Source organism: Terrapene carolina, unplaced genomic scaffold, assembly GCF_002925995.2.
Source record: "Terrapene carolina triunguis isolate 2854851 unplaced genomic scaffold, T_m_triunguis-2.0 Scaffold374, whole genome shotgun sequence".
Lineage (NCBI taxonomy): Eukaryota > Metazoa > Chordata > Testudines > Emydidae > Terrapene > Terrapene triunguis.
This window is the reverse complement of record NW_020664725.1, coordinates 4,899,313-4,926,655: the sequence shown is the minus strand read 5'-3', so window position 1 is coordinate 4,926,655 and position 27,343 is coordinate 4,899,313. Positions and strand designations below refer to the sequence as shown.

Here is a 27,343-nt window from a genome sequence, read left to right as displayed (position 1 = left end):
GCAAGAGCTTTCCAGCAAATCTCCCTCTTTAATTTATCTTTGAATGGAAATGGTTGGCTGGATGATATGCAGGGGAGGAGTGTGTGTGTGTGTAGGGGAGGTGGGGAGCGTGGGGGCTGGAACCCTGGAAAAACAGCCTGTTTCCTTCAGCTCCTGGCAGAATGGAGCACCCCCCCCATCCCTCCAGATGTTCACTGTGTTTATAGCTGCTGAAGCAGGAGACTGAACTCTCTCATTAATACGTTTTTCTTGCTCGCTCTTTTACATTGAGGCCAGAAGTCTCCGCTCAGAGGCTGCAGCTGGATAAGAGCTGGGGGTGGGGAAGAGAGAGGGGAGGTGTGTGCAAACCTCCCATCCCATTCAACTTCCCCCCGCCCCCAAATCCTCCCAAAATACACATGCCCTGAAAAAGAAAAACACTAGCAGATTTTTTATTTCAGAAAGTAAACACTCCGGCCATGGGGGTCTGGAGGTTATGGGAAAAGAGGAAACCATCGGCCTAATCAGGCAGGGACACACTTCCCCTGCTGAAATAAACCAGAAATCATTGCATTACAGGGCTCCTCCGCGGTTAACCCCAGTGCTGCCACCACAGCTGAGTGATGGTGAGACAGGGAAAACTCTGAGTTTGCTCAAACATTCCCTCTTTTCTTCCCCACCCCCCCGATTTCTAGCCAGAATGGGATACAGCGAGCAAAGGGGGAGGGGGGGGGGGAAGAGGCAGGAGGCTGCATTAGATATTAACCCTTGAAATGGCGGGCCTTTTACAAAAATCCAACAGAGAAGTTATCATTTCCTACTAAATTCTACAAGGTTTATGGACCACCTTCTGGAATTTCACAGCAAATGTGATCTCTCTATTTTAGAATTCTATAGAGTGGTTCCAAAAACCTATAGAGAGGAGATCGTTCTCCGTTAGAATCAATAAGATTGCAGGGTCCTATTCAACTTCCATAGAACCCTCTTAGTTTTAAATTCTGGAAGATTTTTGCCTAAGAGAAATGAGTCATTAGAGTATGAATACTTAGACTGTAAATGCGTTGAGACGGGGACCGTATGTTTGTTGTGTGTTTGCACAGCGTCCAGCACAGTGGGGGCCTGGGCCGCGACTAGGTGCTACTGCTATACTAATAACAATGAGTAGGGTACGTATGACTGATTCACACACCCTTTGGACCAAATTTTCCAGTCGGTCTCGAGCGATTGCCTCTAACTCTGCAGTTGGACCTATCCCGTGTCGTTTGTGGTCCTGAAGCTAGCTCCTATCAATGGACAGGTGTTAAGGGTGCTCTGCATAAAAGGGACGGTACAGATAAATTTCTAAAAGAAACAGCGTTTCAAACTCAATTAATCATTGTAAATTAATAAATAACATTAGGCAATTGTATACTACCTGCAAACTCTAGCAAGGTACTCACCTGACACCCATCACCCAAGGATCTGAGCAGCTCTCTGGAATAATCTGTTTATCCCCTCTACATCCCTGGAGCTAGGGAAGTATTAGCCTCATTTAACAGATGGGAAACTGAGTCAGAGAGTTTATAGCTGGGATTTTCTAAAAAGCCCAAGGAAGTTAGGCAGCCCACTCCACAGAGTTTGAGACCTCACTCCCTTAGCTTGCTGGACAACAAAACGGCAGATGAAACTCAGGCATCATAAATGCAAAGTGATGCATGCTGGAAAACTTCATCCCAACTATACGTACCAAATGATGGGGTCTCAATTAGCTGTTGCCACTCAAGAAAGTGAACTTGGAGTCATCATGGATAGTTCTCTGAAAACATCCACTCAATGTGCAGCGGCAGTAAAAAACAAAAAACAAAAAAAACTAGCAGAATGTTAGGAACCATTAGGAAAGGGATAGATAAGACAGAAATATCATCATGTCACTATATAAATTCATGGGATGCCCATACCTTGAATACTGCGTGCAGATCTGGTCACGCCGTCTCAAAAAAGATATTCAGATTGGAAGAGGTACAGAGAGGGGCAACAAAAGTGATTAGGGGAATGGAACAGCTTCCATAGAGAGGAGAGATCAAAAAGACCAGGGCAGCTCAGCTTAGAAAAGAGATGACTAAGGGGGGACATGATAAAGATCTGTAACATCATGAATGGTGTGGAGAAGGTGCATAAGGAAGTAATATTATCTCTTCATATAACACAAGCACCGGGGATCACCCAATTAAATTAATAGGTGGCAGGTTTAAAACACACATAAGGAAGTATTTCTTCACACAACGCACAGTCAGCCTGTGGAACTCATTGCCAGGGGATGTTGTGAGGGCCAACATATAACTGTGTTCAGAAAATAATCTGATAAATTCCTGAAGGATAGGTCTATCTTTGGCTATTAGCCAAGATAGTCAGGAACACAGTCCCATGCTGTGGGTGTCCCTAAGCCTCTGACTGCCAGATGCTGGGACTGGATGATGGGATGGATCACTTGATAATTGCCCTGTTCTGTTCATTCACTCTGAAGCACCTGGCATTGGCCACTGTCGGAAGACAGGATACTGGGCTAGCTGGAGCATTGGTCTGACCCAGTATGTCTGCTCTTATGTTCTTATGCTTTGGAAATCCCAGCCTATGTGTCACAGAGCACACGGAGTCTGCAGTAGAGCTGGGAACTGAGTACAGGTCTCTTAAGACTTAGCCCTGTGCTTTGCAACATGACTCTCTGTCCTCCCCATCCTTAATATTTTGTGAGGACCAGTGCAGGAGCAAAACCCAAGACCTTATTTTAAATCTAGGAGACACGATCTTTTCAATGATAATCCTGGGAAACCTTCTTTTACTCAAAACAGTCTCAGAGATCATGTCTGACTATCCAGCCAGATCACTATAACAAAGTGCAACTGCTACTGATCTTGGCCAGATTTACATCAGTGATCCAGTGGTGAAAGGTTCCACCTATGGTCCCCTAAACCATCATCCATCCCCTTTCAATGCCACCACTATATTGCAGCACATCCCAAGAGAGCAGTGTGATGGAGAACGGCAGAGTCACCAGGCTTCCCCCTTGCTATCTCAAGAATGCCCCCGAATAAGTATGTGTTACCACAGCTTAGAGGGGATTGAGGACTTGAATGCAAACTAAATTCCATGTGGATACTAGTGTTGGGCAGATTTCGAAAGGTTTGGAGTTGGTGTCCAGCTCAGATAAGCACCCGAGTTTAGATGCCTCTCTGTGTCTTATCTGAGCTATTTGAATGCCTTGAGTCTGCAAAACTGGGCTGGAAATGTCATGGGAGCAGGCGTTCTTGTGCTGTTTTGGGTTTGTATAATTATTTGTAGGGCCTAGCGATCCCAGTCCAGATTGGACCTTCATTGTGCTAGGCACTATGCAATTATAGTAAGAGACAGCCCCAGCCCCCAAAGAGCTTGCATTGTAAGGGTGGAGAAACTGAGCAGAAGTGACTTGGACAGCAGGTCAGTGGGAGGGTGGGGGGAGTAGAACCCAGGTCTCCTGACTCCTTATGTAATGTCCTATCCACTGCCATGCTGGTTCTTCCGATTTCTGGCCTTGTTTGGATCCCAGCATTGCAGAGGTATGTGAATGCCAGTAATAATGGCATGAAGGTACCCAAATGACTTTGAACTTCCATATCTTAGATGTGGATTTTGGCTCCTTTTTTGGTGGCAAAAGGACCCTGCCCAGATCTTCCCAAAGTTTAGGGTAAGTCCTATGTGTGGTTTTAGTTCAGTCTCATCTTTGGATCTTGTGCTCTCCAAATTGGGTTTCTCGCCTTCTATAGATAGCCCAGATAGGAATATTGGGTTTTTACTGTGCTTTCTGCCTGCTCACTAAACCTTGTCCCTCTTCAACCCTGCAGCTTGAATAGGGCTCATAATTCAATTGGAAAGAACATTCTGCAGCTCCTTGTTGGCCAAAGTAGCTGGCGGATACATTCAGCTGAGGTCTCTGCCCTCATGGCTGTTTTCTCTCTTGCTTCTATGATCCTGTCAAGAAGGAAAGATTCTCTTGTGGTGAAAACACTGGACCGAGAGACCTAGATTTGATTCTTCCCTTTGCCACTTACTTCCTGAAGGAGCTTGACTAAGTCACTTAGCCTATCTGTGCCTCAGTTTTCCTTACTGAAGATGTGTGTGTGGGATTAATACCTTGCAAGTGTGTTGGGAGGCTTAATTAATTAACATTCGTAAAGTGCTTTCAGACCCCGTGAAGGAAGGTGCTATACAAATGCTGAGTATTCAATCATTTGCTCCCTCCCCTTTCCAAAAAATGTTGGATAGACAAACCTCCCCTCCCATGAAGCAGAAAATCCCCTTTGCATGGTAGATGTCTTAAGCAATATACTAAGGCACTAGAAAGTCTTGATAGGCTATTCCCGTGAAGCTATGCACAGTCTGCAGAACACGTGCCAAAGTTTACACCGAATCTCCTCTTGAATAGCAAGCCTAATTGCGGGAAAGCTGCTTTTCAGCACACAGGATGGGCCCTTCCTTGTGGGTTTTTAGTAGTATCAAAAGGCTTTGTAAAGTTGCAGCATGTTGACTGTTGAATATTTCACAATGGATTAAATACTGTTCCTCTCCTTGCAGCTGTTTCGCGGGGAGGCAGGCTGCATCTCTCCAGCAGTTGGGTGGGCTAACGAGATTGTGTGTGTGAAGGGTTTGGGCAGAGAGTTTGCATAGAAAGCGAAGGGGACCGTGTGGCAATTGCTCTTAGCCATGGGAGAGCGGCAGAATGGGTTGTGTTTATGCTGGGGTGGCTCTTATTAGACATGGGAAAGGTTTGGGATTGCAGGTGGAGTTTGCTTTATAAGCCGTCTCTGCTGTGTTATAATTACAGCGCTAGATTCTCAGCTAGTGTGAATTGGTGCAGCTCCATTAATGTCAATGCCATTTAGACCAGCTGAAACATTTCACTTCTTAAAGGGACAATTCCATATTTCCAATGTTCATGGTTTAATCCTGTGCCTTGATAACCTCCACATCCTCTGGGATGTGGAGGTTAGCAAATGCTCATAGACTGAAACCACTGATTTGTTCATCTGCCTTCATGGATATGTCTACACAGGGATAAAAAACCCATGGCTGGCCTGGGACAGTTGACTTGGGCTCTGGGGCTAAAAAATTGCTGTGTAGACATTCGGGCGTGGGCTGGAGCCTGACCTCTGGGACCCAGGGAAGTTCCTAGAGCTCAGACTCCAGATTGAGCCCAAACATCTACACAGTGATTTTTAGCCCTGCAGCCCACGCCCTGCAAGCATGAGGCCATACCACAGGGCTTTTATCACCATGTAGACATACCCCATATAAAAACCCACTCAACCATCACTATTAGCAGAGGCTTCCTTTTAGCTCAAAAATAGATGTATATTACATTGACCCTCCCTTGGGCTTAAAATGTTTTGTGCACTTGAACCCACAAAATAGTTGTGAGGTTTGTGAAATCTGAATTTCATCCCTACTCTTCATCATGAGTCCATGTGACATTAGCTTCTTGGCTATTGGAATCATAAATGCCGGCCAAATTCAGCTCTTGGAGGCATGGGCAACTCCCACTGACTTCAGTGCAAATTGTACATGAGGACAGAAGCTATCCTTTAAAATATAAGGGCCAAATCCTGGCCCCACTTAAGTCACTTGCAAATCTCCCATTGACTTCAAGGGCCTGCATCTGACTCTAGTGCAGCATGAAAGTATTAACGGCCCAAATGTGCTCAGTGGGAACTTTGCCATTGACTGCAACTGCAGCAGGATAAAGAACAAGAGTTCAATAAAGATCTTCGTGGAACTATACATGCAGACACAACAGACAGTGAATAACCAACAATATGTCATCCTAGAAAACATCTCAAGTGATGACAATGGATGGTTATTAGAGTATTTGCATGGAAAGGGAAGACTGGGCAAAATATGTCTCTCAACTAACGATGGGCAAACTGGTTTTGGTAAATAAGAGCTAACCCAAACCTTCCCCCCCGAGATCATATATAACTATTTTTCACCAATCAAAAATGTTGAGATAACTCCTTCCCTTCCTTCTTATTCTTCATTGTCATGGTGGTCTCTGCATCACCACAATTCAAACAGGATCGAAGGCATTCATGGTGGTGGGCAAGGTGTAAGGATCGAAGTAGAAGAGAATAGAAAAAAAGTGAGGATATGCCTTGAGGGAGGCTGTCCAGATGGGATTTCTGACCTGGCCAGTGCCAGAAATCTTACAAAAGGATCTCACGTTGTGAGATTTCAACCCGGTTTTCCAGGCCCATGAGGTCGGGATAATTGTAGATGCTAGAGATGGAAAAGGTCAACCCATGCCAGTTGCAATGCAGTGTGATGTTATTAACGTGAATGACAACACAGGAAGTAGGGCAAAGGAGAGTCTGGCCCCAAATGTTTAATGCTTTATGCTAACTAGATGCAAAGTAAGAAGGAAAAATTTGAATATGTCAGAAGAAATTTTGGATCAGCCTCCCAGAGAATTGGTGAAAGTCTCACCACTTGGGACTTTTAACTCAGACTGGATGAGGCAAATTTTTCCTTCTTCTTCATTTGCCCTGTACCATGTGTTGTCATTTTATATTAGTAATAACACCTAGCTCTACTCCAGTGCTTTCAGCTCTGATTAGCATTTTGCAAAGGAGGTCGGTATCATTAGCCATGTTCTACAGAAGGGGAAAGTGAGGCACGGGGCAGTGACTTGTCCAAGGTTATGCATCAGGTCAGTGGGTGAGCCAGCGAGTGAAAAAGACTACTAAATCCGAATGGTTACCTGCACTGGTTTAAATGACTCAACAAGGTGCAATGCAACAGGGAATACAACCCCCAGGCTCTTATCAGAGTGAGGCCCGAGGCCGCCAATATCCATATGGCTGCTCAAAAATTATCTGTCAAAACTGTTTTTTGATGGAAAACTTGGGGCTTCGACTCCAACAAATTTTTTCACAGAGTGTTTGCTTTCTATGGGAAATTCCAGTGTTTTGTCAATAAACTGAATGCCCAAAACCAAACATGTTTCGGCCGAAAACCAAATGTTTTGGTTTTTGATATTGCCATAAAAAGTAGGAGTTTTCCACGGAAAATGCCAACAAAACCAAAAAAGAATGAATTTTTTCTCTATTTTTTTTGCGGAAACAAAACCCTGTCTTCCCACCAGCTCTAAAATTCCAGGAACGGATCCGAATTGCTCCACAGTACAGGACTATCTGAATCCAGGGTTCTGAACTAGTGATTATCTAGACCAAGCCTGCACGGGGGAACTCTGCACCAGATTAAAGAGAGTGACCCACGCATGGAAAGAATTGACCTCCTATCTCAGATCAGACAGCATTTGAAAGGATCTTTCTTTCATGCATGCAATTTGTGTGTCTCCACACCAGTATTTGTGGATCACATTCATTCCATATTTTCTAGCCTGGGAAACCTACTCCAGTGGTTCTCAACCTTTCCAGATGACTGTACCCCTTTCAGGAGTCTGGTTTGTCTTGCATACCCCCAAGCTTCACCTCACTTAAAAACTACTTGATTTAGTTGGGGATTGGTCCTGCTCTGAGCAGGGGGTTGGACTAGATGACCTCCTGAGGTCCCTTCCAACCCTGATATGCTATCATTCTATGATACTTGCTTACAAAATCAGACATAAAAATACAAAAGTGTCCCAGCACCCTACTACTGAAAAATTGCTGACTTTCGCATTTTTACCATATACTTATAAAATAAATCAATTGGAATATAAATATTGTACTTACATTTCAGTGTATAGTATATAGAGCAGTATAAACAAGTCATCGTCTGTATGGAATTTCAGTTTGTGCTGGCTTTGCTAGTGCTTTTTATGTAGCTTGTTGTAAAACTAGGCAACCATCTAAATGTACTCCCTAGAGGACACCCACCCCTGGTTGAGAACCGCTGACTTATCCTTTCATTTGGGCTAAAACGTCCAGGTGAGAATGAATTTGCACAATGCCTTGAAAATGTCATTTCACTTCATTTCAAGTCAGCTCATCTCCCTCCAAATTTTGTAGCCGCTGAGAATAGAAGGTACCTTCTGAAATCCTCTTCTGCCCTCTCATAGTTCATTAGCCACCAGTTTATGGTGACATCAGACAATTCCAGCTGTGCTTTCCGCTCCACGCCCACCCGAAACAAGATGGTTTTATCAAGGCTTTCCCACATTTGCCAAGAGGAATTCAGCATCCCACTCCCCATCTCTGCCACTCCTCACTTCATTAGCTTTCTAGATGTTTATAAATGGAAGAGATAATATTTTTAGTTTCCAGTTTGAGTTTCCAGGGCAGCCACTTTCTAAAGCACTTAGGAAGTTTAGAGAAGAGGAGGTTATATAAACGGCTTTTCCTCCTGGGCTCTTATTAATCAAGTGGCTAGGGGAGCTGTTCCCATAGCTCTCAAGAGAAAGGACACTGGCTGGGTGAGAGGGGGCCCTGGTTAATGTGTTGCACCTTTCTGCTCTCTCCTTCTTGATCCATTTCTTGAGATGAATTAGGGAGGAACTCAAGCTGCAAAGTTCAGACCTGGATCTGTGCTTTTCAACCCACCACAATTCAGGGGTTCTTAGATCAGAGAAGCTCTGTCTACTGGTTACCATAGAGGACCGGGTATCAGAAGAAGGAGGTGCTACTCTCTAGCTCTGCTATTGGCTTTGGGCAAGTCACTTAACCACCTGCAATGAAAAATTTGGACGAGTGAAAACCTCCCAGTAATTTGACCTAAAACGTTTGCATTTGGCAGAGGGTACAGTAAGTATGATTTGAAGAGCAATGTGCATTGTGACAAGTTATTCTTTGTGCTTTTACTACAAAATCCCACATATATATGTGCAAGCACATGCAGACTCATTATTTTTTTTTTTCTGGCAAGCTGCAAAGCATCTCTAAACCTCCTCAGCACTTTCCCACCCATGCTCCAGCAGCAACGGCTGTCAAGAACGGGCCATGAGCAATAAGGGAGATGTGTGGGTTTTGAAAACAGGAGCTAACTTCATGTCAAGTTCCCACCAGAACAGAAACAAAGCTCTGTCTCCTCCCCCATCGCCTTCCTCTCACTTTCTCCCCAGGACGAGAGTTGGGATCTGGGATCTTACTGCTTCACTTGTGTGGAAAGAGGTTTGATGACACTAGCAGCTTCAGCTGTTCCAGGGCTGGAACTGGAGGTCTACAGGAAATCTGCTCACTAGTCTGCAGACCCTCCTCCTGGTTGTCCAGCCATACACTGTTGGTGTGAAAATAACTATTTCAATGGCCAAGGATGGAAAATAATGATTTAATTGGGGCAAGGGGGATGCACTCCACTAATGCTGACTACAGACTTGGCAGAAAGCAACCGTATTTCTCCTTGGTCTGGGGAGCATGTGTGATATGGTAGGGGGAGGTGTTGGACATCTGGAGCGATTTAGCAGTGTTGTGCTCGTTTGTTTGCTGGGCTTTAGCTCATGTGTCAACGCAAATTCCCCCAAAGAAGCGGAAGGCGATGGATGGAGAAAGTGAAACTCGCCCCTTATTCTGAGCAGGAACACATTGTATTTGGCCGCTCTGCTTCTGCGTGACCCATTCTAGTGATTCTGAATTGAAGTTGAGTCGAGACAGCGTGCTGGACTTGCTGAGCCGATGGGCTCGACTGTTCTGGCAGCTCCTGTGTTCCTACCATGCGGAGAAAGATCATCTGAACTTTCCTGACAGGCCAAAAATGTTTCAAGATGGATTTGGGGTGAAGGTTCAGGTCAGTTCTTATTTTATCCAGACCAGGTTGGCCTCTATTTGAGAGACATATTTTGCCCTCTTGCCCTTGATGCCAAAACACTAATGAGTCTTTATCTATATTATATTGTACTCAGGTTATGGATCCAATCCTTTTGCGGTCACGGTCAATGGCAAACTCATGTGAGAAGGATCAGGTTTCTATCTACTCATGCTACTATAATTTTGGGGCTACTCTATTCCTAGGAAGAACATAGAATGTTTGCAAGGTATACATAGATATTATAGGATAAACACATCCTCTTTTTGGGGAACTATATCCAACATTTATAGGAGGGGGATTTATGCAATATAAACCTATGTAGAGGAATGAATATAGTTTTGGGAATCAGGAAGTCCTGAGTTCTAATCCCAGTTCTGCCACAGATTTACCTTGGCCAAGTCATTTAACCTCTCTGCTTCAGTTTGCTTGTCCATCAAAAAGGGAATATTAACCCACCTGAGAAGGGCTTGTGAAGATTAATCAATAAACGTTCAGTGCTTTGAAAGATTTTGGATAGGTTCTTCAGTCTAGAGAACAAAGTGGCTGGACACTAAAGCTAGTTAAATTCAAATTTGAAATAAGGCGCAGGGTATTTTTTTTCTTTTAAGTGATGGTAATTAACCATTGGATAAACTTACCAAGGGATGTGATGGAGAATCTACCACATGGCGTCTTTATGTCACAACTGGGTATCTTCTGAAAGATACACTCTAGGCTTGACCAGCAACTGGATGTAGGAATTGCTGGGTGAAATTCCCTGGCCTGTGCTATGCAGGAGGTCAGACTAGATAATTACAATGATCTATGACTGTATGAATACAAAGGGTCTGATTTGCAGAAGCGCTGAGTGTCTCCAACTCCAGTTGGAGCCACTGAGCTGCAGGCATGCATGTTGTTGTTATTACTAGCTAGCCATGATGGGGGCTGGGGGTGGGCAGACAAATAGGGATATGAAATGATCTTGTACTCCTAAAACCATCCTGTGAGCTCCATTCTACCGATTTAAACATTTCAAAAACTGAAGTAACTGGTGGTGATGGTGATAACAGATAAATAAGGGTGAGGATCTTTCCACTGGGGTTGGAGAGCCCTGCAGACCAGCTGTCTCCTTCCCATTTGTACCGGCCAGGCTTCTGGGCTGAGAGAAGCTAATCAGGAGACCCTCATGGGGAGAGAGGCGTGTTATTTAATTAGCCTTACAATGGACTGACTTGGAGACACGTGGTGGCTCTAAGAGAGGGAGATAGATGTCCTTTTAGCTGGGCTAATTGTTAGGAAATAGCGGGGTCTTTGTTCAGGCCTAGCATGCGGCCTGTGATCTCTCAGAGCCCAGGGGCTGCCCCGCTTATAATTTTAGACAGATCTATTCAGGCTTGCTCTGTAGCGCAAGGCAGAACAAGAGCGGCATTGTTGTGCGGCCAGGATTGCCGTCCAAAACACCCACCCTGAAAAATGCAAACACGTGTAGAGCGGAGTATTTTCTTGGCCATTTATTCTCTATAAGGCAGGGCTGCCAAGCGGAGACAATTGGGAGGGGTGAGATTTCCAATGTGGAGAGCGCTGAGCAAGACTTTTTTTTGTTAAATGCACACAGACAAAATCCTTTACTGCGAGAGTGAGGAACTCATTAGAAACAGCTCCCGAATAAGCATCTCCTTTCTGAAGGAGCAGATCTGGCAGAGGATAGATTAGGACTTTACTGGGACTGGGCCCACTCAAAACGCCAGCCGCAAACTAGCCAAGGGCCTGATCCTGCAACTCCGTAGATAGGCAGCTGGTGTGCCGGAAACACAGCTTGTTACACTAATCATAATCCTTAGTTTGAGCTTCCTCCATCTGTGTGTTGCGTCCACCTGTTGTGTCTCATCAGATGTTTGATTGACATCTCTCTGTGGCAGGGACTGTCTTTCCATACTATGTGTGTACAGCCCCTGGCACAGTGGGGCCCTGTTTCCTGACTGGGGCCTCCTGCTGCTACTCCGATAGGAAAGATGACTAACCATAATTCTCCCTCTAGTGAGTCTTTCCATTAAAGCCAGTGTAAAGGTTCTCTCTCAATCTAAGTAATTACACAGCCCCCACCCACTTCAGGAGCTCAGCGCTTCCCAGGTACTTATGGATTGATTTTTACAACACCCCTGCAAAGCAGGAAAGTATTATTATTATAGTAAAGATTGGGAACTGGGACACACAGAATGATCTGCACAAGGTCACAGAGGATGTATCCGACACCACTAGGAATTGATCTTGCAACAGCTGAGTGGGGCTGGGCTGTTTTCCCATCCTCTGAGAATATTCAGGGTTTTGAAAAATGTTTTCATCTGGAATCGGGATGAAAAGTCAAACTCTCAAAATTTTCAGGGACTAGCAAACTGGAAAAAAAATATATCAGTTCAGGTCAATTGAAATGTTTCATTCCGATTGCCACCTTTTTTCTTTGTAACTTTTCTTAGTGTTAATTACGTTAAATTTCAAAATGAAAAGTTGTTTTGAAATGACCCTCGCCCCTCCCCGCCCCTCCCACCGAAACGTTTTGTTTAAAAAATGTGGACACTTTTTTCACCTTTTTTTTTCAAATTGGGAAATTCATTGAAACTGACCCATTCCCGTGACCTGAAAAAGAGCTCTGTCGACCCCAAAACTTGTCTCTCTCATCAACCAAAGTTGTCCACGATAAGATATTCCCTCACCAGCCTTGTCTCTCCCATTCCCTTGAACTGTTTTGGTTTCAGTGAATCAGCATTTTTCAATGAAAATACACATTGTCAGAAAATTCCTCAGTAGCTCTGCTCCTGAGCCCCTGACTGGTGCCTTCCCCACATGGCCATCCTTAGGGTGTTGAGGGATGTGTTCATTTCCTGAACCACTCATGTTCATTTTGCTCATATGGCGGAAGCATTCAACACACGCACAATTATATCTGTTTGATGGCTGCAGTTTCTTAGGCTGAGTATTGTATTAGTGTGAGCTTTGGGCTTGGACTGTCTGACTGCCAGTGCCCTCATGGAAACAAATTGCGGTTCTCCTGTGATCCCTCTTGGAGTGAAGTTGTTAAATAACCATGACGAAGCAGAGAAATATGCATTCCAAATAGCTGTTTGCTGTGTGGAAAATGTCCCCCTGGTTTGTCAGAGTAGTAGTAGCATGTGATTCCATTGCACATTTGGGAACAAAAATCCCAATTTCTCTGTGGGAGCGGATAACAGAGCAGATTAAATCTACAATCTGGGGTGAAGGGAGAGGCTGGGCAATGTATAGAGATGAACTCAGAATAAGAATCAGAATTTCCCCGAAGTCCAAGTGGGGTCAGACCTGGCGTTCCAGTCTAGACTCGTTTCTAGCAATACAGCGTGAGTGTGTTCTCTGTTCGTTCACTGCCAGAGACCTATGGAATGCCAAAATCAAAGTCACAAGCATAAATAAGTTCTCTGGGTCTCAGCCTGGCCCCATTTGTTCATATTACAAAGCTACTGAGCTTGTTGACGTACTTCACAAACATTTGATGCTCTTGGCTCCAAAGAAGCCCAGGGCTGGACTAGCAGGGATGCTGCATATTGGCCCTGAGTGTGTGGGTGACCCTGAGAATGGAATAATGGCAAGTCAGGCTGGAGGTGTGTTGGCATGTGGTAAGGAAGGCAAGGTGCTTGTTGTGTTTGGAGTAATTGTGAAGAGTCTAGAGCTAAGTAACGAAAAAGCCGGGACACTTTTATTAGGAGTTGGAACAGTCTGTGAGCAGCCAGTACTTCAGGGTGGGTTACAAAGATTTCCACCCACACAGCTCTCCAAGCAGAGTAATGAATGAGTGCCAACGTGCCCCACTAATGAACTTCAACAGGAAGGGTTACCTTGCCAGGACACCGACTGGCTACTCATGGTGAAACCAAAGCCAAGAGTCTCCTTCCAATTATTCCATTTCAGTACACTCCAGAGGATCAAAGTTGTTACTCACCGATGGCTGTGTGGAGATCTGTGTGAACTGAAGTGGTGGCCAGTGGATAGCTGGGGGCGTTTCATAGCCAACACCAGGATGGTACCTTTGTGAGCCATCTCAGCTAAGAAGCTAATGAGTGGATGAGTAGTGGAGGCTGTCTGTCAGAGACAGTTCCCCCATATGGGTGACTGGGCAACAACATTCAATGTTCATAAATGCAAAGTAATGCACATTGGAAAACATAATCCTAACTATACATATAAAATGATGGGGTCTAAATTAGCTGTTACCACCACTCAAGAAAGAGATTTTGGAGTCATTGTGGATAGTTCTCTGAACATATCCACTCAATGTGCAGTGGCAGTCAAAAAAGCGAACAGAATGTTGGGAATCATTAAGAAAGGGATAGATAATAAGACAGAAAATATCATATTGCCTCTATATAAATCCATGGTACGCCCACATCTTTAATATTGCGTGCAGACGTGGTTGCCCCATCTCAAAAAAGATATATTAGAATTCAGAAAAGGGCAACAAAAATGACTAGGGGTATGGAATGGCTGCCATACGAGGAGAGATTAATAAGATTGGGAAAGAGCTTGGAAAAGAGACAACTAAGGGGGGATATGATAGAGGTCTATAAAATCATGATTGGTGTGGAGAAAGTGTATAAGGAAGTGTTATTTACTCCTTCTCATAACACAAGAACTAAGGGGTGACCAAATGAAATTAATAGGCAGCAGGTTTGAAAAAAAAACAAAAGGAAGTATTTCTTCACACAACACACAGTCAACCTGTGGAATTCCTTGCCAGAGATGTTGTGAAGGCCAAGACTATAACAGGGTTTAAAAAAGAACTAGATAAGTTCATGGAGGATAGATCCATCAATGGCTATTTGCCAGGATGGGCAGGGATGGTGTCCCTAGTCTCTGTTTGCCAGAAGCTGGGAATGGGCGGCAGGGGATGGATCATTTGATGATTACCTGTTCTGTTCATTCCCTCTGGAGCACCTGTCATTGGCCACTGTCGGAAGACAGGATACTGGACTAGATGGACCTTTGCTCTGACCCAGTATAACCGTTCTTATGTTCTTAGATCTGCACTGAGGGACAATTAGGGAAAGCTTGGGTGATAACTGTCATCCAGATCTTGGTTCACTGGGGATCTCCGGAGCTCAAGTGTATGAGTCTTTCTAGGTTCTTATGGTAAGATGCAAGTTGCTTACATCCTCTGTGAATCACGGACCCGTAACACACAGCAATAGTGGGTCCTGGGAGTCGCGGGCCAGAGCAGTGTGAATGCTGGAGAAGCCCCCATTTATGTGCCATGTTAGCTGAAATTGGGGACCAAACTAGGGACTTCAAAACGTAAGTCTCTGCAGCTCAAGCTGTGGGCCCCATAACAGACTGCGGTTCCCTGCGGATCAGGAGGGACACACAGCATATGCTGACTAATGGGTTAGACTTACCATGCTGCTTCCTGTCTGTAAAGAAAAGACTTGGGTCACCAGGCTGCCAATCCAGCCCCATTTACCAGCATAAACCAACCGTCTCTAATGCTTCCCAGCTATTCCGGTGCGTGAAAGAATTTCTCATATCATTTTAAATTCCGGGAAAGGTATCTCCCTGAGGAACGCACATGGCAGCCACTTACTTTTTCCTCTCATTGCCTTTCACCAGCTCCACACCCAGCAGCCTCCTCCCTTGCCTTTTTCCTTTCTTGGGGAGGTGACCGCTGCGCTTTCCCTCAGTGACCCTCTTGCAATAAATCCTTTCATGTCTCTGTTTCCCCTTGGAATCACATGCCATTGGTTCCCTTTGCTCCTGATTTTTGTCTGATGCCCTCTGGATATTGTTTACTTGACAGGTCATCAAACCGAGGCCCTGGCCACTTGCAGCCATTAAGAAAATCTCATTGCAATTTTGGGCCGGGCTTCAATTTGGCTAATTACATTCTGCTATAAATATCCCCCTGCGGTTTTAATTGGCTACGGTAGTCTTAATTTCCTGTCCTTAACTGCTGCGTGGTGGTGTTGTGCGCTGTTAAAGCAGCTGCTGCGTTTCACCCCAGACTTGACTGCATCTCAGGGGTTGAGGGGAGGGAGTGGAAGTGATTCCTTTATGCAGTCAGTAGGACATCATTTTGAGAATGTGCTCTCTCCTCGGCAATAAGAGAAGGAAAATTTGGAGGAGGGGAGAAGAGGGGGGCATTACAGCTGCATAAAATCTGGAAGTTCGCAGAATGGCTATTTTCATACTGCAGTTTGGCTCTGCCAAATTGAAAGGGCCAGAACCAGAAAGACATGCTGGGAAGAGCAGTATTGCTAACCCCAAGTCACGAATGAGGCCCCAATTTGTGACACCTTTCACCAACACTAAATTCCTTTATTGTTGTGTTGTTGTAAAAAAAACAAAACAAAACAAAGGCCTCACTGGGAACAAGGGGACTTTGTCTGCCCTTTCTTTGTTCCAAAGGACTGAGAAACAACCGGGTTCCATTGTAGAAGGAGGGCAAATGGTTATCTCTGAACAACAGCAGAATCTTTTTAACATATCAGTGAGAAGAGGGCCCATTCTCAACATCTCAGCTGCGAGATCATGTCCTCCACTGTAGGAGAGAAGCTTAATGGTGATGACCATTCAGTAACGAGAGAGCATGGAAAGAAAGGGGAATCTTGAATGTTCAAGAGGAAAGATTGCAAACAGGAATTGGTCTGGCAAGGGCTGAGGCTAACTTGAACGCAAATGGTCACATCCCAGCTGAAGAAACTACTCAGTGGACTTTTTCCATGCCTTCCCAAACACACACACAGCCCTTGAGTGTCTCAGCTGGAGTTCAAAGCCGAGGCTTTCATGTCTCAAGCTCTGAAATGAGCCCACATTAAGGCAGCAATGAGGCTGTTGCTGGTCTGAAAGAGAGAGGCTGCTCTACTAGGAATTTTCTAGCTGCAGCCTCCCAGATGTTCCCTTCTCTCCTGATCTTGTGGGTTCTCCTACCAATACTGTCTCCAGCTCTGGTTTTCCAGAATTTGTGGTTGGATTTTAGTGCCTCCTTTTCATCCCTGGAGCAGTGAAGTGGAACAGAAGTTTGGGGGAGCAAGAAGCTACTACGACCATGCTGTGACCTCATCTTGTTGGTTTGGCTGGGCCAGAACGTAGTGGGGAGTCCAAGAATCTGTGCGTATACCTAAATATACTTCCTAAGAAAAACCTCTTCATTGCATTTGACCAGAAGAGAAGATGCTCGCTTCAGGTGCTCGGGATCCCAGCCAGTCCATGGAATTTTATCACTTGAAGTAAGATTATTGCCCCGTGGGACTAGGGCTAGACTACAGGAGATGAGGGCTTTGGCCCCTCTGGCAGAGTTTTTTAATTCTCCTGCCTGTCATTATAGCACTCTGCATATCCCACTGGCTGACCCTTCCACGCTCCCTCCTAGGTACATTCGCATGGATGATGTTGACAGCCCATCCCCATCAGCCAGCCACTGGGGCAAGACTCTGAGCATGTCTCGTCTTGTAGCATGTGTCATCTTCTGTTTCATTCTGAGGATTGTGGTTTGCTGCAGGGGGCTGGGGCTCAATGTGAACAGCCTGGATTATCGAACGCCGCTGAATGGTTGGGTCATTTTAATACTGTGGGGACCACAGGTGCACTTTGATGGCTTCATCATTACAGCCAAAAGTCTGCAGCCAGATATGTAATCGGTCTCCCCCTCCCCCAACGCACCATTCCCCATAGCAAATTACAGCATGCATGTATATATGCTCACACATACATAGTCCTTGAGGTTACAGCATTCCTGGGAAACATAGGAAGGGAAAGATTATCAGCCTGTGTAAATTGCATCATGTTTCCCTTCCCAGGCCTGCACTGGAACAAGTCCGGCAGAAGGGCAGCTGTTTCTTTTGCATCCGCTTTTGATTTGGAACTGGAAAGGTTCTGCTCTACCCTCCTTTCTTTGTTACTCATCTCCACTTTGTCTCTCTCCCTGTTTCCCAGTTATACCAGGAGAAGAGCAAAACTAAAATAAAAATCTACAAAGAGAGCAAAAGGGAAATACAAGCCCTCAGCCCAGCATCTCATTAACAGAGGAACAGGGTGAAACAAGAACCATGTAGTGCTATTGATCACGCTTTTTCAGGTTCAGATTTCCAGTTTTATTGCTGCATTAGATACCAAAGAAGAATGATTATCACTTGTGCACAGCTTTTCATATGCAGATCTCAAAGCACTTTTCAAAAGTGGGTAGGAATTAGTATTCCTGTGGGGGAAACTGAGGCATGGAGTGGTTCAGGGACTGACTTTTTTGAGCTCAAGCAGTGAATCAGAGGCTGAGCCGGGAATAGAATCCAGCAGCCTGGTTCTCACTTGTGCTAGTGTTCCATTGCTAGAGTGGGGTAAAGGGGATTTAGGTGCCTAAAGACGGGCGCTTAGTAAGATTATGAAAAGCACTGAAGTGGATTTCGCGCCTGATGCTAGATCTGCAAATGGACTTGGGCGTGGCAATGCTGAGCCATAGTTCGGGTGCGGTAGGTGTGCCACGGTATCAGGCCCCTCGATATGCCTAGTATGAGAATCCTGCCACGTCTTCGGTGTGAAATAAGGTGCCAAACAGCTCAGTGGCATCTGAATGCAGGCAGTTTTGCCCATGCTCACAGGTGGAAGCTTAGGTGCCTACAGGACTTTACCAGCAGAAACTTAAGAACAATGGGAATTTAGGCACCTATGGGGTTGGGCAGCAGCTGAGTGAGTGTTTTGAGTGGTGCCTAAATCTTTTTGTGGTTCTAGCCTTTAAGTTTAATTGACTGTCAGTGGGAGTCAGGAGCCTATCTGCTTCTTTAGGCACCTAAACACATGGAAAATTTGGCCATTAGTGAGAATCAAGCACCGTGGCTCCTGACTCCTAACTCCGTATCCTTGTTATTCAACCCCACTGCCTTCTAAGCCACATGGCACTTGCCTCTAGAAATGTGCTCTAGGTCAGTGCTTCTCAAGCTATCTGATGTGGGGGACCGGCAATTTTTTTCCCAATGTGCTAGGGACCGGTGCCATATTATTATCCTATTCAACGCTCTTATGAGGAAACTCGCTGCGGACTGGCAGCCGATGGCTCGTGGACTGGCCCCGGTCCGCGGACAACCACTTTGAGAAGCACTGCTCTAGGTCAATGGTAAAACTACCACTAGGGACAACTAGAAATAGCCCTGAGCTACCAAGTTTGTATCTGCATCTAGACATAGGTAAGCTTTGGAGATGAGTCGAGTCTAGTCAGATTCTTATACCTGTTAGGAATCAGGATTTTGGTTCATCCCTTCCTAGGTAATAGAGCTAGCCATGCAATTTGGATACAAACTGCCTCCCGTTTCTGTGGTGTTCAGATCTGGAATGGAGAATTCAGCCCAGCTCTGAGTAAAAGGATCCAGTCTCTTTCAGCGTATAACGGAGACTGTTAGCTTTTGAGAGTGAGAACCACAACGGCAGGTTGCTAAGGACATTTGTTTTGGTCTTCTTTGCACTTATACCGGTAAATTGACATCTCTGACTCATAAGCTGTTTCTTGCTCTGCCGTTTGTGGTCTGAAGTTTTTGCTACCTATAAAACATATTTTATGTGAAAACCGAGATTCTTCTCTTCAGTTAAGCTCACGACACACTGGCATGATATTGATCTCACATCTTTATAGCACCTTTCAAGCCCCTTTACAAACCAGTTGTGCAAACTAGAGCTGTACTGAATAACTTCCAACCATCCCAGGCATGCATGCCCCCACATGCATGTGCACTTTCTCTCTCCCCCCTTTCTCTCCCCTCCCCATGCACGCGCACACACACACACACACACAAACTCTAGAATACACATACATTTCCACCCCCCCCCCACAATCCCATCAGCATGCATGCACTTCCCTGAGCATACATGCCACACACACAGCCAGTGAATGCAGCCACTTCTGGTGTGGCGTGCATCAGGCTGTGTAACCGTGCACTGCAACTCTAACAGTTCAGGTGAGGGAGTGAACGGTACCATCTTCTTCTGAAACTGCAGAAGGAATGCAGTTGTCTTGGATTTGACAAGAAGTCATCTTGGATAATCAAAAGTGTCTCCATGGAGTAGCTTGCCATGACGAGTGGTGTTTTCTCATTGAGTCCTAGTCAAAGATTCCTAGTGCTGTTTTTTATATAAACAAACATCTTTTTGTTCAGTTTTTAGCTTTGAACAGACGCTCTGGGTGACAGAAGGCTGTATGAAGGCATGTAGCCATGCAGTTATCTCCTAGTTGGGCCTGAGCCATAGCCCACTGAAATCAATGGAGAGTGTGTCCATTGACTTCAATGGGCTTTGGCTCAAACAGCTATGTGTATATCTGAGACCAAACTGTGGTATCATCCCCACGTAGTCTTATCTGCTTATTTTTATCCATCCCTCCTTGAAAAGACCTATAGGATTTCATAGAGAATGCTAGGGATAGGATGGCTTAATTGCTCTATAGAATGGAGCTGCTTCTCTATTCAGTCCTCCCTAGGTTTTCAGAGTACGTTCTGTAGCATCTTATTGGGGAGCAGCCCGATTAAATTCTATAGGACTTTTTCCCGGGAAGTTCCTCTCCAACCCCACCCTAGAGAAGGGGCCTGGAACTTTCTCTCCAGCCAGCTCCTACATGGGACTCGCCCCCCCCCGCACTATATGGATAGGGCAGGGGACCTTCTCCCCATGCACCCTAATGGGAGAGGCATGGGACTTTCCCTCTCCTCGGACCCTATCTATGGGGCATGGGACTTTACCGGAACATGGGGCCTTCCCCCCAGCCGGACCCTCTAGTTGGGCGGGGAACTTCCCCTCCCCGCATCGGCTGGGTGGGGCAAGGCCCCTCTCCATTGTGGAGGGGCTGGTGCGCCCTGCCCTCTCCAAGGCGCCCGGAACCCTGCGCGCCTCTCTGGGCTTTTGAGGCCGGCTGGGCGGAGGAAGCCGGGTCCCTCCCCCGGCCGCTGTCACTGAAGCTGAGCCCGGCCCATCTCCCTCCCCTTCCCTGCAGCCTGGAGCTCCTCACCCCAACCGCTGCTCGCTGGGCTGGGGGTGAGGGTGGGGGGCGCGACTCAGCTGCGGCGGCGGTGAGAAGATCCGCCCTAGAAGAATAAGAGCGAGGGAGTGCGGAAGGCAGCGAAAAGAGAGAGAGATACCGACCCCGTCGGGCCGAGGAGGAGGAGAAGGGCCAGGCTGAGCGTGGGACCGGGGAAGGAGGGAGAGGAGGAGAGACGCTCTCCCTTCTTCTCCAACTTTGCGCCAGGCAGGCAGGGGCGCACAGCACCCTTCCCAGTAGGGGGCCCCGGGAATCCCGGCACCAACCTCTCCTCCCCCCACCCCCTGGACACTGACTATTTTAAAATAAACCCGAGGGAAGCAGGGAGCGAACCATGAAGGCGGCGGTGGACCTGAAACCCACCCTGACCATCATCAAAACCGAGAAGGTGGATGTGGATTTCTTCCCTTCCCCGGGTAAGCTCGCCGGCGGCTGCCTCCCACCCCCACCGGAGCTAGGAGCGGGGGTGTCTGTGGAGAGGGAGGGGGGTAAGTTTCACGGCTGGATCCTTGCTCTTGGGGGCTCTGCGTGGGGGTAGATTAGTACATTTCACTGGTTCTGGTCTGTGCGCTCTGATCCTGGCTCGGGTTATTAAATTTCACTGCTGGAGCCTTAGGTCTGGGGTCTTGGCTTTTTGGAGGGACACGGGGTTAATTTTACGACTGGATCCTTTGGGCACTGATTTGGGATCTTTGGGGCTTGGGATTCATTTCACTGCTGGATCTATGCTGGGAGATGTATCGCCTACATTGTGGGAGCCCTGGTCCTGGGAAGGCGATCACAGAGGGAGACGTGTGTGGTGTAGCTGCTGTCGGTCTCTAGCTGAAGTTCATTAGGAGGGTTGGTTGCGGGTCTGTTCCATTGCGGCCCCTTAGGTTCTGTTTGACCAGGTTCTAAGATTCTTGTCCCCCGGGATTCATGAGAATCTTTTCCCTCGGTGCCGTTTATTTTTGCAGCTGTTCTTTTAGGAGGTGGGAGATGGGGGTAAAATATTTGCCTTGCGAGTTTTGCAAAATGTGTGGGCTGAAATTGTAACCACCCTCCACTCCCCCCACCCCCCCCGCAAACTTTTATTGTAACGGGATCTGCTGCGGGCGACCTCTTCCCTTTCCCCTCCCTCCCTCATAACTCCCTGTATACAAGCCTGAGGAATCGAGACACGCATTTAGGGAAGATGGGGATAAAGCAAAACGCTCTGATCTCGGATCAGTTGTAAGACTGTTTTATTGCCTACACGAATGCTTCTCTCACGTGGTTCTCCCTGCTCTTGCTGGTTTGTTAGCCTTAGCGAGGGACATCTGACTAGGGAGAGCTTTGGAGAAGGGGAAGCTTTGATCTCTTTTACACAGAGAAACCACCTCTCTCCCTCATTCAATTATCAGAGTGCTTGTATTACTGAGGCAGCTCTTAGTGGCTCAAGCAAGATCCTGGAAATATCTTGTGCTCACCAAATCCGAAGCCGAGCATGTGGGCCCATCCGCAAACATGTTAAACATTTAAACCAGAGAGCATCGCTGCTGCTGTTGCTTCTCTCTCTTTCCCTGGAGAATTTGTGTGCTGGGAGGGGGTGCTGATGTTCTCTTGAGAGGGAGTTTCAATAACATGTTGCTATGTGTTTATTGTCACCCGCTATAAGTTTAGCTACTGCTCTCTGTGGTTAACACTAATAGTTCAGCCTCTGCCATAATAAGGGCTGCTGTTCTCCTTCTAACCTCATTTCACTTGCTTCTCTGGCCCCCAACGCTAAAGCAACGTCCATTTCAGCTTTTGTTGGGGGAGCGGGTCGGTCTTTAATCACGAAAGGGCCTGCAGCGAAAACGCTTCCATCTAGGTTCAAGAGGGGGTTAAGTTCAGCCCCATTGCTCCTCTCCATTGCTAGGGTAGTGGCAAGATCTCCTGTTGATTGAAATTGGCGTTTCTGGCTTTTGTAGGGTACCAGTGTAATAAGTAAATAAACCAGTCAGAGAGTTCTGCATTTCTTGGTCAATTATTGAGGTTCTAGGAAAGCCAGTCCGGGGTCTGTTCCTGCCAGTTGACGTGCTTTCAGGCTACATGTGGGAAATGAAGTGACAGCTGACAGTAAAAATACAAGGGGCCGGAATGGTTTAGTGGTTAGCATGCAGAGATAAACTACAAGCTGGTATCAGATCAGCTTGTCTGGAGATAACTACAGTAAATCAATACATGCATAGGCTGCACAACATCACATGCAAGTGCAACGTATTTAACAGGCATCCACCCATATGCAGATACCTAGATGTATATGCAGCCTGATTTTTCAAAGGCAACATCAGTGGAAATTTGCAGATGCTCAGCACCTCTGGCAATCAAACCAGTGATGTCTATGGCCCTGTAATATTGCAATACTGGGTACAAATTTCAAAAGCACCTAAGTCCCATTTTCAAAAGCAATTTGGGCACTTAAGAGTCTAAGTCTCATTGAAAGCCAATGGGAATTAGGCTCTTAATGGCCAGAGTTTTAAAGGTATTTAAGCACCGAAAGATGCAGATAAGTGGAATTTTCAAAAGTGGTGACGCAGGTTTGGCGCCTAACTTCCACTGAGTTCAATGGGACTTCGGCCCTCTTTTGAAAATCCCTATCTGCATCTTGAGGTGCCTAAAAACATTGAAAAGTCTGTCCCAAAGTCACTTTTCACATTGTTAGCCATTTAGGCCTACTTCTGCAAGCTCTGGTTAGGAGAGTCCTTAAACAAAAGATTATTCCCATGTTTAAGGGACACTGTTACTTTGTTCTGCAAGGTAAAGGCAGGGAGATATGATGAGCAGAAGTATCTGGATTTACTGGGGATATTTGTATGGAGGGGCTGGGGGATTTATTTGGTCTCTCTACCCATACTAAGGTGTCTGTTTAAATTTTAACATCTCCTGGCACTAGTCAGTGACAGTCTTCTTTGCCATTTGCCCAATTCTGCTCTGCACCCATTCAATAGTTTTGGGATTGATGGAGTTCCATGCAGGTAAAGTGAGAGCAGAATTCTGCCCTGCTCAAGTTGTTTGGTGCTGTTTGGAGAGAGAACCTTTTCCCATTGGTTCCATTCAGCTGAGTTTCTTTTCTGTACATTAACAAGCCCATTAAAGTTTAAACCTGATTCTTCCTGTGCATTTGAGGACTGCCGGCATTTTTTAACAGTTGACCCCAAGTTCAAACTTTGGCTGAAAGAACACTAAAAAATGAGACGACTTCCTATCGCGTGTAGTTCCCGTTGCTTCTGTTTTGGTGGTTGTACTGCTCTTGTGAGCCAAAGTCAGTGTTGTCAGTTAGGCAGCTTAACCCTTTTCCTCCCTTAACTTTTAAAAGAAAAGCTGAAACTTTCCTTCATGTAGTTTAATGAATGTCAAGATCATGGGGTGGAGCTGGACTGCTGTCTCTGGAAGCTGATGATGATGCTCTGTCCATAGAACCGTAGACTCCCCCATCCTTACCCTCCGAGGCTGCCAACAAAGGTGGCAGTGTTTTGGGATATGGACACTTGCTTCACTAGGAATGGATGGAGACCAGCAACTCCTTTCTAATAGGACAACGAACATCGATGATGCCAACTTTTGGTCACTACTGAACAAGGTGAAAGATTCTGTCTCCTTTTATCAGTCCCTGACCCATCTAGTCTTCCTGCTGCTTGGTTGTTTTTGCCTTCTGTGAGTCACCCTGTTATCTGCTGGCTTAATTGTATGCAGTGAGAATTGCTGCAGTCTTAGTTTATTTCAGTGCACCAACAGTGTCGAATATGCCAGGTGCCTGACGCTCTTGTAAAACAATGAAGATGAATGGGCTGGGCTGATAGCCGGGGAAAGCTCTTCCCACCCTTCACTTCCTCTCCCCCTGACCCTGGAATAAAATCTTGCTCCCCTGTTCAACCCACCTCCACTCAGGAAAGTTAGATGGGACGTGTAGCATACTCTGACAGTTTAAAAGTAATGTGGGTTGCCTTTGACCAAGGGGTGCGAAGTTGTATGAAACTTGCCAAAATGAGATCCAGGCCTTGTTGCCAATGTGTGTGTGAGATGAGAAGTTGACTCAAATACCAGGGTGATGGGCATCTGTATAAGACCCTAGTTAGATAGGTAGATGTTGCATTTTAGGTGGGTTATCAGAGTAATAATTTAATACATCATTTCCGTGTACAGTAGAGCCAGGTTAAATTCCAAATCCCTAACCAGCCTGCAGGGTGTACTTGGCAGGGCATAGTTTGCCAGCCATTCTATAAAAGGTGGGGTACAGCTTACCAGTTTAAAAAAAAATAAAATAAGTGATTTAATATTGAAATTGGTAAACCCTGCCCTAGGTACATCCCCCTGTTTGCAGCAGCTCTGCAAACGCTGACCTAGCCTCTGTGGTTAGAGTAAAAAGCCACTTGGCAGCCCTGGCTGAAAGCTGGGGACCTGTAATGGGACTCAGAAGAGAGGAGTTCATTTCTCCCTAATGAACTCTGTGACTTGTTGCCCTTGGGGTTTTCCACAGGTAACGGAGCAGCAAGACAATAGAACAGTAAAGTGGGGAGAGATTGTGGCCTGATCTCCTCCTGCTCTTCCCAGTTTGATGTGGGTGTTGTGCTCGTTTACACCAGAAGAAGAATCCATCCCTTTGTGGGCAGTGTAACACACACTGTGTGGGAGCGCTGTCATGCCATTATTTCCCATGCATATTCCCGAGCCCTGTAACCATGAATGCAATGACCCTCATTATTTCCCCTGGATCACGCAGGGGTGGCATCTTCATGATCGATTTTTATCTGGGAGAGGCCTTCACCCTGTTTATAGGGTTGGGATGAGATGGGCTCGGGTTCTTTCAGCAAGATTACTGTTAGGGAAGGGGAAGTGGAACGCTTCGATGTGGTATCTAATCCAGTGCACCATGTGAGGGGGCTCTGATCACCAGCATTTGGACATAGGGCCAAGATGCATCAAGTGGCTTAACTCTTCACTGGCAGGGTCGCTTCCTTCTGTTCTCCCCTCTTTAATGGCAAAAGCAATCTAGTGACCTAGCCAAGTAATTGAGGGGCTTTCCAAATGAAGGAAATCCTTCCGTGAGTGCACATATGCTTTGCATGTCTACAGTGCCTTCCCTAGCAGGATCTCAAAGTGCTTTGAAAGTATGAATGAATGGACCTTCACAACACCCCAGAGTTTAGTGTTCTGATCCCTATTTCCCAGGTGGGGAAACTGAGGCACAATGACGAGACAGTGATTTGGTGGTGCAGTGAGTCTGGAGCAGGGCTGGGAATAGAAACAGTGAGGTCTGGCCACCAGGCCTATTGCCTACAAGACCATCTTTCATCCCTTGTAAAATGCAATGTTTACCCTGCTTCCTCTAGCAAGTGTAACAGGAGCACCTTCACTCACGGGACCTGCTACGTGCACTCTGAGGCTAGGGCAGGGGTGACTGGTGAATCAGCGGGGCAGTCTCATTCAAGGGGAGCCATCTGATTGGCCTAAGGGGAAGAACACTGGCATTGCTGTAGCTACTCAGAAGAAAGCTATTCCTGAATTGCTCTTTAGGCCTGCAGAACTTTTTTCCATTCACTTCCTGTGTGTGTGTGTGTGTGGGGGGGGGAGATGGGGCATGAGGGGCCAGGTCATTGGTTATGATCAGGCAGTGCATCGCAGGGTCCTGGATGTACTCCAGAATCTTAAGCACTGGCTGCTGGGACATTCCCTTCAAAGCACGTCCGCAGCAGAATCTGGGAATTAAGGTACCTGCTCCAGAACTGGGAGCATCCCTTGGGAGGAGGCAGTTGCTCAGATAGGTGAGCAGGTGGGTTGCTGAGCTGGGTGGGTAGGTGGGAGGAAGGGAGGAGTGGGCAATAACTTTAGGGGAAGGGAGCAGATTTTCTTTCCCCACAGGGTGCTAACGAAGTCAGTTCTGGTTCCACGTCATACACTCCTGTCATCCTTGGGCAGGGCTGTGCCATTCGGCTGCTCTCTGGATCCACAGCATCCTTTGTTTCCCTACTGATTTTAAGGGACCTTCTACCTCCTACTTACAACATCTTTCATCCCCATGCACTGTACTGATCACCAGTGCTCAAATGCAGCCACCAATGGGGATGAAGCACTGTCTCAGTCTCTTTGCTTCTAGTTATTCTATGACAATTTCCCCATTATACCTTGGTATTATTATTTGTATTATAATAGTGCCTAAGGATCCCAATTGAGACAAGCGCCCCATTGTGCTAGCTGCTGTCCGCACACATAATGAGAGACTTGTCTTTGCCCTGAAGAGCTTGCCCTATAAGCCAACAAAAGGTGGGAAAAGAAAGAGTGGCACAAATAGGGGAAGTGACTTTTCTGAGGTCACACAGCAGAGCCAGGATTAGAACTCGGGTCTCCTGACAGCTAGGCCAATGCGCTACTCACTAGACACCACTGCCGCAAATAAAAGTCCCCGTGGATGATGGTATTTGCAAATGATCAGCAGGTGAAGGTATTTGCTCCGGGAGTGCATTGCAAATTGTCTCCTTATGGTACTGTGCGAATACGTAGCAGCAGTGACGTGTGGTGTCTTGACTCATCAGTAATAACAATTTAATATTACATATCTATCATGTAAGATAGTTTGGAGTGGCAGTAGCTACGAGTGAAGTG

At 46.2% G+C, this 27,343-nt stretch overlaps 1 protein-coding gene across 4 annotated transcripts in view; it reads left to right on the top strand.

The window, feature by feature from the left end:
* ETS1 (ETS proto-oncogene 1, transcription factor) overlaps positions 1-27,343 on the top strand; it is a 120,693-nt gene that overhangs the window by 28,045 nt on the left and 65,305 nt on the right. Inside the window, exon 1 of one of the 4 annotated variants that reach the window (XM_024209613.2) lies at positions 20,808-21,156. The exons of 2 other annotated variants lie outside the window; for them this stretch is intronic. In XM_024209613.2, coding sequence (XP_024065381.1) covers positions 21,075-21,156 — 82 coding nt within the window. In that variant the 5' untranslated portion in view covers positions 20,808-21,074. Of the gene's footprint in view, positions 1-20,807; positions 21,157-27,343 lie in introns of those variants that run through there. One more of the 4 variants, XM_024209614.2, reaches the window with a different exon arrangement.